The 14,354-nt window shown below is 36.3% G+C and overlaps 2 protein-coding genes across 2 annotated transcripts; both read right to left on the reverse strand.

The window, feature by feature from the left end:
* Nucleotides 1-630: 630 nt before the first annotated feature.
* Nucleotides 631-8,051, reverse strand: tspan3b (tetraspanin 3b). The gene is made up of 7 exons (XM_056461537.1): nucleotides 7,887-8,051; nucleotides 5,503-5,694; nucleotides 5,327-5,401; nucleotides 5,138-5,239; nucleotides 4,910-5,062; nucleotides 4,746-4,829; nucleotides 631-1,308 (listed from the first exon to the last, which is right to left on the reverse strand). Exons 1-7 carry the CDS (start codon nucleotides 7,947-7,949, stop codon nucleotides 1,216-1,218), a joined length of 762 nt encoding a protein of 253 aa, XP_056317512.1. The 5' UTR covers nucleotides 7,950-8,051; the 3' UTR covers nucleotides 631-1,215.
* A 2,230-nt stretch (nucleotides 8,052-10,281) lies between these two features.
* On the reverse strand, nucleotides 10,282-12,270 carry nmbb (neuromedin Bb). Its single transcript, XM_056462834.1, has 3 exons — nucleotides 12,052-12,270; nucleotides 11,783-11,970; nucleotides 10,282-10,555 (listed from the first exon to the last, which is right to left on the reverse strand). The coding sequence occupies exons 1-3, from the start codon at nucleotides 12,218-12,220 to the stop codon at nucleotides 10,502-10,504; spliced, it is 411 nt and encodes a 136-aa protein (XP_056318809.1). The 5' UTR covers nucleotides 12,221-12,270; the 3' UTR covers nucleotides 10,282-10,501.
* Nucleotides 12,271-14,354: the final 2,084 nt, after the last annotated feature.

Below are 14,354 nucleotides of genomic sequence, written 5' to 3' on the forward strand. Positions count from 1 at the left end.
GAAACCCACGCGAGCATGGGAAGAACATGCAAACTCCACACAGAAACACCCACCTGACGTTCTTACTGTGAGTCAATAGTGCTAACCCATGGGCCACCGTGCCACCCTATAAATGGAAAGGAGGAGGAGTATGGGTGGAAGGGGGGTAACTGAAGTAAGAAACTTTGATTATTTATAGGAACCATCTGATTGGTGAATCATGCATTAGATAATGTGGGACCAGCCATGATCAATCATAAGCATGTGCTCAACTCGAAATTAGTTTATACATAAACTTCACTTAGCAGCGACCATTTTGGTTCCACAATTAGAAAAAGTTCTTCAAGGTCCCGTGCACTTTTCATTGTGCGAACAACAGTACTTTAATTTAATCTTAAGAATATTTTCAAACAATACAAAACTTAATGTGGAATGAAAAGGTTGTTGAAAACTCTTTGTGGAACCATTCATGCCAATAAAGAGCTTTTATTTAATTAAAATTTCCAACAGGGGGGATGCAATTTAATAACTGAAATTAAGCTCTGTAATTTAAACACACAAAATAATTTTTTTCACAAAATGAAAATTTTTGACTGTACAACTGTTTCAATGCCAATTATAAATATTATATTACTTTTTAATATAAAAACCTTATTTTAATTACACTTTATTTAAATTCACAATGTAAGATTGCAAACTCTGAATGAGAGGTGAGGAAAGATGTTTGAAAATAATGTAAATGAACAGTTTTGTAACAGTTATCTTTTTCTCCTTCTTCTTCAATATAACTCAAAGGGATTACTTCTACAACTCGTACTATAAATAATGAAGGAAAAAAATCTAAACTGTCAGCCAGTGACTTCAGTCTAACATTTCTTTGGCCACACAACCACATAAATTAATACATATCATCACCATGACACATGGAATCAATTAGTGTAAAATGTTTACAATATACTAAACGACTGAATGATGATTTTCTGCACTAGCAAATATCAGTAGTGTGGTAAATAAAGGAACAATTCGGTATTTTATCAAAGTTAGCAACATAATCTAAACAAAATTCTATTAGTATGTGGCTATTCAAGCTGTCAAAGCTTTCTTTTTTGTCAAACAAAGCTATACTGAAACTGGTTTTAATACTAGTGTAGAAAAGTTTTAGCCTGATTCAGATTAAACCTGTACAGTACACAGACTGGGAGGACCAGCCGTTCCCATGATGCCATGTAGTACCACTCAGGCATCTACACCCGTGTTGACGAGCAGCTCATATGCAGGGTCATGACCTCTACGGCAGAGGACCACACATGCACACAGCAGCCCAAGCATCTGTGAAGGAAGCAGAAAACAATGGTCAAAGCAAGAAGTACATTAAAAGAATAGTGTATTTCAAAAATTCTATATTATCTGTTTACATCTAATGATCTTGAACATTTAATCATGTTTGAAGGAAGACGCTGTTGTCAAAAGCTGACAACTCTTTAATTTGAAAGCCAATAACTGATTTACAGGTCTATAAATAAAAATCTTGATTAGAATTTTTAAGAAGAAAACCAGCTAGGTAACTTCCAATGTTTTTCAGGCCACTGTGTAATATAATTGCAACTGCTGAAGCATTGATATGGCAGAAAAGTTCCTTGATTATTATTCTGGACTGAGAGTATAGTTCCTGGCCATGTTGGAGTAGAAAATAGTCTTAGTTCGCAGTGTAACTACAGAAGAGTCCAGCTTTGAGGGTGTAGTATGTTAGATTGACACCCAGTGGTTGAACTAGATATTGCATTCTTGGATCAAAACAAATGCAAGCACAGGTTGTCAGATTGAGGAGCAACAGGAGCGAGTCTGCTGATAAAGCCTAAAGGCTGATTTAAATCCTGTTCTATATAAAAGTAACGGCACATGGAGTTTCTGTTCTAACCAACACCTTGAACTAATATATTAGAAATGGCTTCTATTTTTTGCAGCTGAACAACAAAAAACTTGATGATATGATCACTTCAGGTACACCTCATGTGCTTTATTTAGTGTTAATTGCTAATAATGTGAGTTTGAATGCCATTTTACATGACATTTATTGCCATACAACTGAATGTAGCAGCAGATATTTCACCTCAGATCTTGAAAATAAAATAAACCGTTTGAAATTGAACTTTAGTGACTCAAAATGAACACATATCACTGATTCAGCATCTACATGGTTTCCGCTACATTCATTCTTCCATGAGAAGAATGAATGTAGCGTAGTAGTGTTGTGTAGCGTAGTAGTGCTGTGCTTTATTTGCTTAACCCTTTAAGGTTACGTGCTGACTGACTGACTGGCTGACTGACAGATGCGTGATGCATGAGGCCAGCAAACACGACGTATAGCCGTTTCACTTTACTTCAGGAAACATTAATACCGCTCTGTAGGTCTATTGGACACATTCATAAATATTCCTAGAAAATCTAATAAATGTGAGCGAGTGCATATTCTGTGCTTCTGAATGGCTGTATTTACATTTCAGTCGTGTTTCATCTTGTGCAAACAGCCCAATTGCTTATCACTGCAAATCTTGTCATAGCATGTTGTTGGAACACAGGGTTACAATGTAACCTGCTTACCTAATGTTTACGCTCATTTATATTATTTGCTAATTAATAACCTCATGTGGAACTCTGAATCTGCATCTCATTTCGGAGTCTGCTACTATCCACCGGAGGTCACATTTCAGTCACGGACACATGCTTTGAGAGCTTTTCTGAATGAATGAATGATTGAATGAATGATATACATGGTTTTCCAACGAGGCAACCGGGTGTGCCCAAATATAATTGCCTAAAGTGACAGTTAAAAGAACCAAAGCAAAGACAGCCCTTCCAGCAGGTAACAGACATTTTCAAAGCAGAATATCTGACTTCAGCATTGTTTTTCAGATAAACAAGTATGTTCAGCATGTTTCTTAAATATCTGCAAACATATTATGGTATTTTATGCTTTAGAATAGGAAAATTTAAAAAAAACCATTGGTCAATTTTTAGTGAAATATAATTGGTTTAATCCAACTCAATAATCTATGCTAAGCTAAGCTAAAAGTAGCCCCGCCAGACTTGGAGATCAGCTGAATGGATTCAAAATTGGTAATGCTCAACCATTTAACTATAGAGAATTCACCTATTTTCCCCCCCAAAAATAAAAAATTAAGTGTTCTTTTAGGGATTTCTTAGTCAATATGCTATGGACACAGATATATTGCTCATTACTCTTTAAAGGAAGAATGACTTAGAATTACGACTTAATAACGTAATTGTATTGAATATTAACGTAAATATTGGATATTTTCATTACCAAAATATTACAAGATTGCTTGAGTTTGATTGGTCAAAATGATGTGATAGCCCAGTGATGTGATTAAATGTCTGCATGATTTCAGAAGTTTCTTAAAATGTTGAACTTTTTTCTTTTTGAGGGTGGAGTTATACTCTATTGTAAAACTCCTCATTGTCGTCTTTAACTTGTAGCAAAATAACAGTTGGAGAGAGAAGGGCTAAAGGCCCTGATATACTTCAAACAAAGTTCTTTTTCATTCTTCGTTTGTTGGCAAAAACACTTTTTTCAAACATTCTGACACCCCATGCTGACACCCCAGGCAGTGTTGTAAACATGAAAGCCTTCAGAATGTGCACTGTGCAGTTTGAAGATCTTCTGAAAGGGTTATCGCCAAACGTGCAAAAAGGAAACTGATTTCCACTTTTACTGGGCAGCACGGTGGCTCAGAGGTTAGCACTGTCACTTCACAGCAAGAAGGTCGCTGGTTTGAATCCCGGCTGGGCCAGCTGGTATTTCTGTGTGAAATTTGCATGTTCTCCCTGTGTTCGTGTTTGTTTCCTCTGGGTCTCCGGTTTCCCCATAGTCCAAAGACACACACTGTAGGTGAATTGAATAAGCTAAATTGCCCATATTGTATGTGTGTAAATGAGTGTATGGATGTTTCCCAGTATTGGGTTGCAGCTGGAAGAGGATCTGCTGTGTAAAATATATGCTGGGAAAGTTGGCGGTTCATTCCGCTGTGGTGACCGCTGATGAATAAAGGAACTAAGCTGGGAAAATGAATAAATGAATAAATGATTTCCACTTTAGAAACACTGGCCTATACACTCCAAGTACTAACACACCCACCGACTGCATAATCATCACTAACCAATGATAGCTCAAAAGTGTTCAGGAGCCAAAATGAACTTCCTCAAAAAGTTAGCTCTGGTGAGCTGTTTCAAACTGCTGAAACACACTGAAAACTAACTTTGCTTTAGTTGGATTTTGGTCAGAATAACATCATTTTAGTTTGTTTTTCAATTTTGTAAAGTATATGAGGGCCTTAAGGATATTCTGCCTAAACCAACAAACTTACAGCATTCGATTCATTAGACAACAACTTGTAAATAATGATTTCAGTAGTGGATTAAAGATTCCCAAGGCATACACTTCCTTTTCAGTGGATTAACTTAAACAAACAGTATTAACTGGTCACCTCAAGAACAAGACTGTGAGCTAACAAGGTATATTTTGTCAATTTTCATTACATAAGGAATCTTTCATAGGCATGTATTTTTCATAGGGTAGCGACGAAACTGTTACTGTGATATGTTAGTTTGAAATAAAGAAAATACAACCATAATTTGGTGTTTCTATTTTCTGCTATTCTATGTTATGCCTTCCCTGTATGTACAGCTAAACTCACATATTAGATCATTTTTAAGACCGCTGACCTTAACTGCAAATGAGTTTTTACCTGTATGGCAGCGAATGTCAGTGCAGCCAGAATGACGTACAGCATAATGTCCTTAAGCTTCTTGACTACAAGAACCTCACACCCCTGTGACAAATACACTGAATTAGTTATCATTTCATAGTTCTAGACTGCAGGTCTGTAGAAAGTGTGCGAGTGTGCATTACCTCTGGGTAAAGGTCTCCGGGACGCATTAATGTCCCGGTGCAGTTGCTGATGGTAGGTTTGCAGCAGCTCATTGGAACACTGTTGTTTTTGGACTCGATAAACCAATGAGTGTTCATCCAGTCAGAGTAATTATGAATGCCACAGCAGTGGAGCTAAAAGTGAAATATTGTACAGTTTAGATTAAACACAAAGATGAAAATGAGAGGAAACTGATGATCTTACAGTACCTGTCTCTGCACATAGTCAATGGCCCTGCTGGGAGCGTCTGTGTTTGTGCCTTTGTATTCGTTATATACTTTCTGAATGGAGTGATTCACCACAGCCTCGACCTTCCAGAAGAGAAAAAATGCTTTAAAAATGACACTTTCTTACTTATGCATGCACATGTACTTGTACTGTATTTAATTTTTTCCAACCTTGGCTCTGTAAATATAACCGAGCACCACCACAACCACCTCAGTTGCAAAGACCAGAAGCAGCACCGCAGAAAACTGCAAAAAATAATCAGATGAGAAAAATCAGGACAGATTCAGAATTCAAAATCATTACGGCTGTACTTGTGAAAGTGAACGGGTGTCAGATTGTTGTTTACCGTGACCAGGCCACAGCGGCTTTCTCGAATAGTGGCGCAGCAGCCGATGAAACCAATGACAAAAAGCAGAGTTCCGACAGCAATGATCACCATTGCAGGAATGAAAGTGTAGATGTCCTCAAAAAAATGATCATAATCATCATATGTTATAAAAACATATGCTCCTATGTAGCACAGTATACCTGCGGCAGCCTGGGAAGAGGGCAAGTGAAATATTGTTAGTTCACAATCACACTTATATAGCCATGTAACATAACATTTGTAATATTTTATTTAAAAAAATATAGTTTTGTGTATTAGATCTTCATTTTGTAATCTCCATTTTATTATAAGTTATTATCTCTCTTTATTTTTATTATTATTAGAATTAGCTCTCAAATCAAACATGTTGCTTTTATTACTAATCCCCTAGCAACGTTTTACAATAAAAAATGCATGTTTTGTCTATAAAATATGTTTATCTTTTTATTACAAATTTTTAATATGTCTATAAAGGGTGCAGTGGCGCAGTAAGTAGTGCTGTCGCCTCACAGCAAGGAGGTCACTGGTTCGAGCCTTGGCTGGGTCAGTTAGCGTTTCTGTGTGGAGTTTGCATGTTCTCCCTGCGTTCGCGTGGGTTTCCTTCGGGTGCTCCGGTTTCCCCCACAGTCCAAAGACATGTAGTACAGGTGAATTGGGTAGGCTAAATTGTCCGTAGTGTATGAGTGTGAATGAGTGTGTGTGGACGTCCCCCAGAGATGGGTTGTGGCTGGAAGCGCATCCGCTGTGTAAAATGTGCTGGATAAGTTGGCGGTTCATTCCGCTGTGGTGACCCCGGATTAATAAAGGGACTAAGCCGAAAAGAAAATGAATGAATGCCTATAAAGGGGCGACACGGTGGCGCAGTGGGTAGCATGATCACCTCGGTTCGAGCCTCGGCTGGGTCAGTTGGCATTTCTGTGTGGAGTTTGCATGTTCTCCCCGTGTTCGTGTGGGTTTCCTCCGGGTGCTCCAGTTTCCCCCACAATCCAAAGAGATGTGGTATAGGTGAATTGGGTATGCTAAAATTGGCTGTAGTGTATGTGTGTGAATGAGTGTGTAAGGGTGTTTCCCAGTGATGGTTGCAGCTGGAAGGGCATCTGCTGCGTAAAACATATGCTGGATAAGTTGGCGGTTCATTCCGCTGTGGCGACCCCAGATTAATAAAGGGACTAAGCAGAAAAGAAAATGAATGAATAAATGTCTATAAAGTATGTTGGTGAAAATGAAATGTCAAAAAGGGCTATAAAATATTTTTGTATTTTACTGCTGTTCTTTCTATTTATTGTTTTAGTCAGATTTAAAAGAAAAAAACTTTGGTTAGAATTATATCAAGGTTTTTATTATTTTAAATAGTGTTGTAAACTGTGTTTTGGCACAAAAAATAAATATAAATATAAACACCAAAGTTAAACATCAAAAATATCACATTTATTTACTCAAAGGCTATCATGTAGCATGTGATGTTTCATGAAGGCAGCCTCTTCATAAGACAAATTATGAAGAGCCATGTCACACGCTATGTGATCTTTTCGTGATAAATTAGATATTTTTTGGAGCTTTGGTGTTGCCAGCTTTATATTTGCTTTTATGTACATCTTTTGGCTGAGCACCCCTTTGAGATCGATGCACGTGCTTTTGTGCATTTAACTGTGGAAATCATAAATGTTACAGTTATTCTTTATTTCAAACCATACAATTATATACAGTTTATTTATTAAGCTAACAGTAATATTAGATATTGATGTAACTAAGTACGCACAATTTCATCAGCTACAGCTCATAAATAACTGTCATCAAGACTAGAAATGATATATCATCTCTCAAAGATATTCGAGGCACAAAAACGCTTTATTGTTTTCTGAATAAATAAACAACATAATGCTACAAAAAGCCCTTGCAATAAACCCCCAGTACGACAATATTATAGAAAGACATCTTGGATTTTGCTTGCGAATGCAGACGCTAGTGGATCTTATTTTATGGATAGATTTATGTATTATGGTTGCGCATAAATACTGAATCTACAAACATGCAGGGTATGTAATCTATGCTTAAATAGCCTTCATTAGATGATTTTGTTTTGATTTTGAGTGGATATTCGTTGCATCCATTGCCTGGTGCTTGTATACTGTACGTGACACACAGTGGATAAAATTGACAGAAATACAGAAATTTACCGGCTGCAATATTCGGTTTAGATTCATTTGATGATGCTTTCAGTTAAACAATATATTTATCTAAAAGAATGTCAATTATGATATGCATGTAAACAACAGCTCATTCTCTGTAGCCCCTCTGCGTCTCTGCAGAGCTATGCCGCACACTACCCGCTAATCGCTGCATCCCTGCTGTAGGTTACTTACCCAGAAAATCAGATTGAGGAAGACGAGAACCGTCTTCGAAGAGATAACGCCACATTGTCCCATTGTCACGCTGAGGCTAGTATATATTTTGATCCAGAAAGGGAAATTCACGTTAATAGCAGCTGCATATCGTGAGATTGTCAGGCTCCTGTAGTCAACAGAGCATCCAACTGGACAGCGACAGTCACGTGTCCCACTGACCTCAATACCGCGAAGCGCCGAGCGCTGTTTGTTCACACAGGCGGTAAGACACAGTCCAATGCCGTATTTTAGACCTTATAACTCTCTTGCCAGCTATAAGAACCTGCACCAGCCCTGGTGTTCATGTGGTCATTTAAGTCACACTGATAAATATTAACTTTCAGGGTTTCATATAGCGAGTCTAAAGACAGACTCGTCACTCTGACTGATTTGCCATGGCGTTAGGTATATGAAAGCTAGCCTTAGCCTATATTTGTTTTTAGTCATTTAAGTGACAGATATTTTTGACTTTGATTCATATAGGTTATAAAGATCTGGTTTTAATTAGGAGCAACAAATATGTGGCACTTATAGGACTAATATTATTTCAAAGCAGGAGGAGGCTAACTATTTTTCTTCTATTTATGTAGCTTTCTTAACAATAAAAATACAAATACAAACTTCCTTATAAAGACTTTAAATACAGAAATGTGAGATATGATGTCATGTAGTGTGTTGAGTAAATGGAGGACAACTTTGGGTCAAAGACCATTGTTCTCTTTGTTTGTTACATTTGTATTGTTTACATGCTAATGAGCTTTTACTGGAATTATGTGTTGTTCTGTTGACGTAATCACAGACCAAAATTTGACCTACAAATAGCAGAGCAGGCTAGGTGTTCATTAGAACTTTTTTTACATTGCGTACATTCTCAGGGCAAGATAAGAACACGCTAATGAACAGTGTCAGTTTTCAGTTTACCTTGCTTTATTCTTGCTGTACTATACTTTGGTACCGTTACCATGTTTTCTTACTGTTTTAGTGTTTAAAAGTTTTGTCATTTTCAACTGTTTGAACTGGTTGAGATCATTCACACAGGTAAGTGTATTGCTGCTTTTTGTCAGCTGTTCAATCAGTGTGTTATTACACTCTTACACTCTCAAAAATTTCCAAAATGGATTTTTTGCAGCTGTTCCAACTCTAATTTATGAATTCATAACCAAGTCATTAAATACTGACACTCATTATCCAGTTTATGCACCTTAATTTTAAAATTTCATATTTTTTATTTTACAATTATCTTTTTTACTCTTTTACATTCTATCTTATTGTACAACACGGTGGTCAAATACTGTTGTGTTTGTTTGTGGTTTATAAATAAATAGATGTAATGAAATAAATTTTACAAGAGCAAACTAAATGTTATATTGTTTCAAACTTCTTGAAGTGTTAATATTGGCCACTTTGTGAAACTTTTTCATTCATTCATTTTCTTTTCGGCTTAGTACCTTTATTAATCTGGGATGCCCTTCCTGCTGCAACCCATCACTGAGAAACATCCATACACAGTCATTCACACTCATACACTACCGACAATTTAGTTTACCCAATTCACCTATACCACATGTTTTTGGATTTGTGGGGGAAACAGGAGCACCCGGAAGAAACCCATGCGAACACGGGGAGAACAACTTTGTGGAACTATACTGTGGAATTAAAATTTTCACATTAAAAACAGCTGCAGCAGTTATCAAGGACCCACAATGCAATTTAAAAACATTAAAAAAACAGTGGAAAACACCCCTAACATTACATGGTACAGAAAATTTCTATTAAAATATACAGTTATAAATGTGTATGTATATATTATTTATTTCAGTTAACTATTACGATTTACATAACAGAATCTTTTTTGTTTTTTTAAAGAACTTGTCAGTAAGCAATTCTTAATTAAATTAATACTTTTCTTAGTGTGAAAAACATTTGGAAAAAAAATCTTGGGTTGGATGGAGATTCTTCAGATTCTTCGCCAATAACAGATTATTATTATGTTCATGAGTGTATCTGTAAAAATGTAAACATGCTCTAATTTTATACCATAAAGTTTTTTTTGATTGATCATTTCTTTTGTGTGAATGATGTTTTGTTTTCCAACATGTCTCAAATTTTCCCTATTTTTTCTCACTTGTGTTATAGTGTCTAACTTTTCAAATTTTTCTCAAAACAATGACTATCATTCAACAGTGAAATCTAATCTAAAATAAATCAAATGTTCTAAATCCTAACCTCTTGTCTAACACCTGATTTAACATTTAACACCTGCTTGTTAAACCACTTGTTTAACACCTGATTTAAACAAGCCTTCAATAAATGGTGAAATTTAGTTAACAAAATATGACACTTTTAACATTGTAGTTGCATGCAGGAGCAACTGACTTCACGGATTTGGTCTTTATTTAATACAAATCATTGAAAAAAATAATACAATTCTTGACATCTTCTAAAAATAAATATACAAGTATAACTTGTTGCATTTTTCATGACATGGAGCTGGTTAGGCATAGTTATGAAACAAATTACAGTTGATGAAAAAGCAATTACAAATTCCATGTGAAATAAACTGTGGAGATCTCAGCTGATGGAAGTCATCATCATCATTTATTGTCTTCAATGTAGCTTTCTAATATCTTCATTAATATTGCAGTCTCCTAGAATGACCAGAAACCAATGCCAAATGTGGATTATGTTCAGTTAGTGATTGTCATTAATAATATCATCAGATTTTTTTGCTGTACAGACATTTTACCCAGCTGAAAAAAACAGCATATGCTGATAAGGTAATGTATGTTTTAATGCTATTTTGCTGGTTTATGTTGGTTCTTTTTGCTCATATACTTAGTATTTAGCATCTATATATTTAGTATCTATATATTTAGTATCTATATATTTAGTATCAAAATGTTGGTATCGTACAACACTCAACAATACTCATATGTTGGTGCTGATAAGTAAATGATCAGTGAAAAACCAGCTGTACACTCTCAGAAATAAAGTTACGGGAGCTGTCACTGGGGTAGTACCTTTTCAAAAGGTACATATTTGTACCTGAAGGGGCCATAATGGTACATCAGAGGTACATTTTAGGTAGGCCTACATTTATGCACTAATATGCACCTTTGAGGTACCACTGTGGACTCTTTGTGTACAAATATGTATCTTTTGAAAAGGTACCACCCCAGTGACAGCTCTTGTACCTTTATTTCTGAGAGTGTATGCTTTTTTCTCTTTCTTTTTTGCTGTACGCTGTTGTTCAAAATGAAGTTTTTTCAACAGAGTAAACAAGCAATATATTTTAAATCCTTTAAAAAATTATTAAAGGTATATAAATAAACGTATTTAGAAAACAATTTTATGATCTCTCATATTTTTACTGTACAGTGGGAAAAACGATTAATTGGATTTACTAAATTGTTGACAAACTATTTAAATGAGCTGAATTTCAACAAACAAATTAAGTTGAACGTTAAATTTAATTTGTTTGTTTAAAGTCAGCCCGTATAAATTGTTTGATTTCTGCAAAATTGTTGCAAAACAATTTATATGGGTTTAATTTAAACAAACAAATTAAATTTAGTAATGTTCAACTTTTGGTATTTTACAACCACTTAACGTAAAAAAATTGTAAATCCATGGAATCATCTTTGAATAATTTTTTCAGTGCAATTTCCTTAAAAAGTTTAGAAAATTCAATAATCATTTTTTAATGTGTGCTGTTGTTCAAAATAGTTTTTTTTTCAGCAGGGTAAACAAACAACATAGTTTAAATCCTTAAAATGAATAAATGATTCATTAAAAGTAAGAAAACAATGATATGATGTCTCTTGTTTGATATCAGACAGCTTCAGATGGACAGAATGCGCAGTATCGGTTCTTACCGGGACGTTCGGGCGGATGTGGCGCGTGTCGAGGTGTGTTTGCAGCGCGACCCTCAGCATCTCCTGGAAAACATCCTCGGGCTCGACCTGCCGGGCGTTCAGCGCAGACTCGACGGCTGTCATCGTGGACTCATCCTCGGTCGGCAAGTGCTTGCTGTCCACGACACTTTTCTTCCCCATAAAATGACCTTAAGTGTCAAACCACATTTCTGTTCTATGTGTAAAGCACGTTTAATGTAGCACAACAATAAGTTATGGATGCATCTCACCTGTTGCCCATAAATTTCCTCTGGGGTTTACTTTGATCTTTGCAACTTTGTTTCTTAGTTCAGTCAAGTCGAGGCTCACTGACGACGTTTTCGATATGTAAAAAGAGAAAAGCACTAGGTATGTGAGGAATCCACAGCAACAAAACCTGGATACGCTTGAACTGGACATTTCTGAACGTTGTCTGTGTCTCCTTGGTGCCCGTCCCTCTATTAGGGCTGTCGGCGTCAGATGTTGTTTTTATATCGAGCGGATGGGAGGGATGACTGGGTGTCGTGCACCGTAATGGCTTATTGCGTCCGTTTAACGTCCAGCGAACAGATGCCGCAACGCTGTCGATCACGGCAAATCATCAGGCGCGTGTCGGGAATATGAGGGAGCCTGTGGAAAAGCAATTATCGCTTTGCCAACCGACGCGTGATATAATTTTGCAGACTCAATTTTTTTTAAACTGAGTTCAGTTCAGCACCATGGACAACACACACCACATGCTCCTCACAGGAGAGGGAAATCTGTTGAGTTAGCCGTCCCAAAGGGTTTCACTTTCTACAACAGACATTACACTGAAAAAAAAAGCTGCAAAAATCAAAACCTGCTTTTAAATTTCACTATTAATAACAAAAATAGTTATTACAAAAAAAATGACACATATTAAACTTCACAGTTTAAGGTATAAAAACTGAAGTAGTATTTTCATGCAAAATATACTTTAATAATCATTCATTAACACACACACACACACACACACACACACACACACACACACACACACACACACAAAACAATTTTACCAGGTGAATTGAAAATCTGGGCAGCATTATGGCGCAGTGGATAGTGCTGTCACTTCAGCAAGAAGGTCGCTGGTTTGAGCCTTGGCTGGGCCAGTTGGCATTTCTGTGGCGACCCCTGATTAATAACATGACTAAGCCAAAAAGAAAATGAATGAATGAGTGAATGAATTGAAAATCTTTTTATCCACTTATCCTCTTATTGTAAACGTGTAGGTTATTATGTTTTGATACACACACACACACACACACGCACGCACGCACGCACGCACGCACGCACGCACACACACACACACACACACACACACACACATACACGCACACAGTTCACTAGTTCACACATAATATATAAAATATAAATATTATATGGCGGCATGATGGCTCAGTGGTTAGCACTGTCGCTTCACAGCAAGAAGGTTGCTGGTTTGAGCCCCGGCTGGGACAGCTGGCGTTCCTGTGTGGAGTTTGCATGTTCTCCCCATGTCCATGTGGTTTCCCCCACAGTCTAAAGACGTGCGCAATAAGTGGATTGAATAAGCTAAATTGGTCATAGTGTGGGTGGGAATGCGAGAGTGGATGGGTGTTTCCCACTGCTGGCATCCGCTGCATAAAACATGCGTAAATCCCTCATAAATAAAGGGACTAAGCCGAAGGAAAATAAATGAATGGATGAATAAATATTGAATAGATAGAGTAGGATAGTTAGGGCTCGGAAGACTCTGTGTGTTTATTATTTTGTTTACATATACTTAGTTAAATGCTTTTGGGGAGTTAGACACTGTTTGGGTTTTGTTCATTTCTTTTCTTTAGCGCCGCCCACATCTCTTCTACCAGCTCTCTTGTTTTTCCCCGTCCTTGTGTTTGTCCCAATCATATTGTAAATACTGTAAATAGTAGATTTTTGCCTTACTTTCTTTTGCTTATTTTTGATTAATACATTGTTTTTGTTCACTTTGGGGATTGTAAATAAGTCACAGTTTTTGGTTTATCTGCTTAGGTTGTCTTTTGCACTTCATTCACTGTTTGTAAACATTTATTTTAATTGTACATTATATGTCAAAACCGATTCCCCAAGAACAACATCAGGGGTTTGTAATATATATTATGTGTGTTCAGTTCAAACTACTGAATATTTTTAACAATTTAATGAAAATACAATAGGTAATCATGTTAAAATGACAACAACACTGAATAAATAAGTTGTCATGTTTAGCCTTTTTTGATTGTTTGATTGTTTGATTGGTTGAGTGCAATTGATGCTATCACTTGTAATTATTTAATATTGGCAGTTTAATTAACACTGGGAATGTTTTGTTCAGTACATGACAATTTATCCATATGTTTGTTTAATACAAAAAGGCTAGGTTCAACAATTTTATCTTAAGTCTTGCAATATAGTCAAATTGTCAATACCTGCCAGATATGGTATTACATAAAGATGACTCAATACTCTAACACCATAAAACACAGTTTGCATTATTTTTATTGCAGAGTCACGTTCATTAAATGTGCAGCAG

The sequence above is a fragment of the Danio aesculapii genome, chromosome 7 (genome assembly GCF_903798145.1).
Source record: "Danio aesculapii chromosome 7, fDanAes4.1, whole genome shotgun sequence".
NCBI classification, from domain to species: domain Eukaryota; kingdom Metazoa; phylum Chordata; class Actinopteri; order Cypriniformes; family Danionidae; genus Danio; species Danio aesculapii.

Coding starts and splice junctions, on each gene's coding strand:
- tspan3b (XM_056461537.1), bottom strand. CDS start 7,949: ATGGGACAATGTGGCGTTATCTCTTCGAAGACGGTTCTCGTCTTCCTC. Junction 5,695..7,886: donor TCCTCAATCTGATTTTCTGG/GTAAGTAACCTA, acceptor CCCTCTTCCCAG/GCTGCCGCAGGTATACTGTG. Junction 4,830..4,909: donor CCGGAGACCTTTACCCAGAG/GTAATGCACACT, acceptor TATTTGTCACAG/GGGTGTGAGGTTCTTGTAGT.
- nmbb (XM_056462834.1), bottom strand. CDS start 12,220: ATGTCCAGTTCAAGCGTATCCAGGTTTTGTTGCTGTGGATTCCTCACA. Junction 11,971..12,051: donor AGGAAATTTATGGGCAACAG/GTGAGATGCATC, acceptor TTGACACTTAAG/GTCATTTTATGGGGAAGAAA. Junction 10,556..11,782: donor ACATCCGCCCGAACGTCCCG/GTAAGAACCGAT, acceptor TGGTCATTCTAG/GAGACTGCAATATTAATGAA.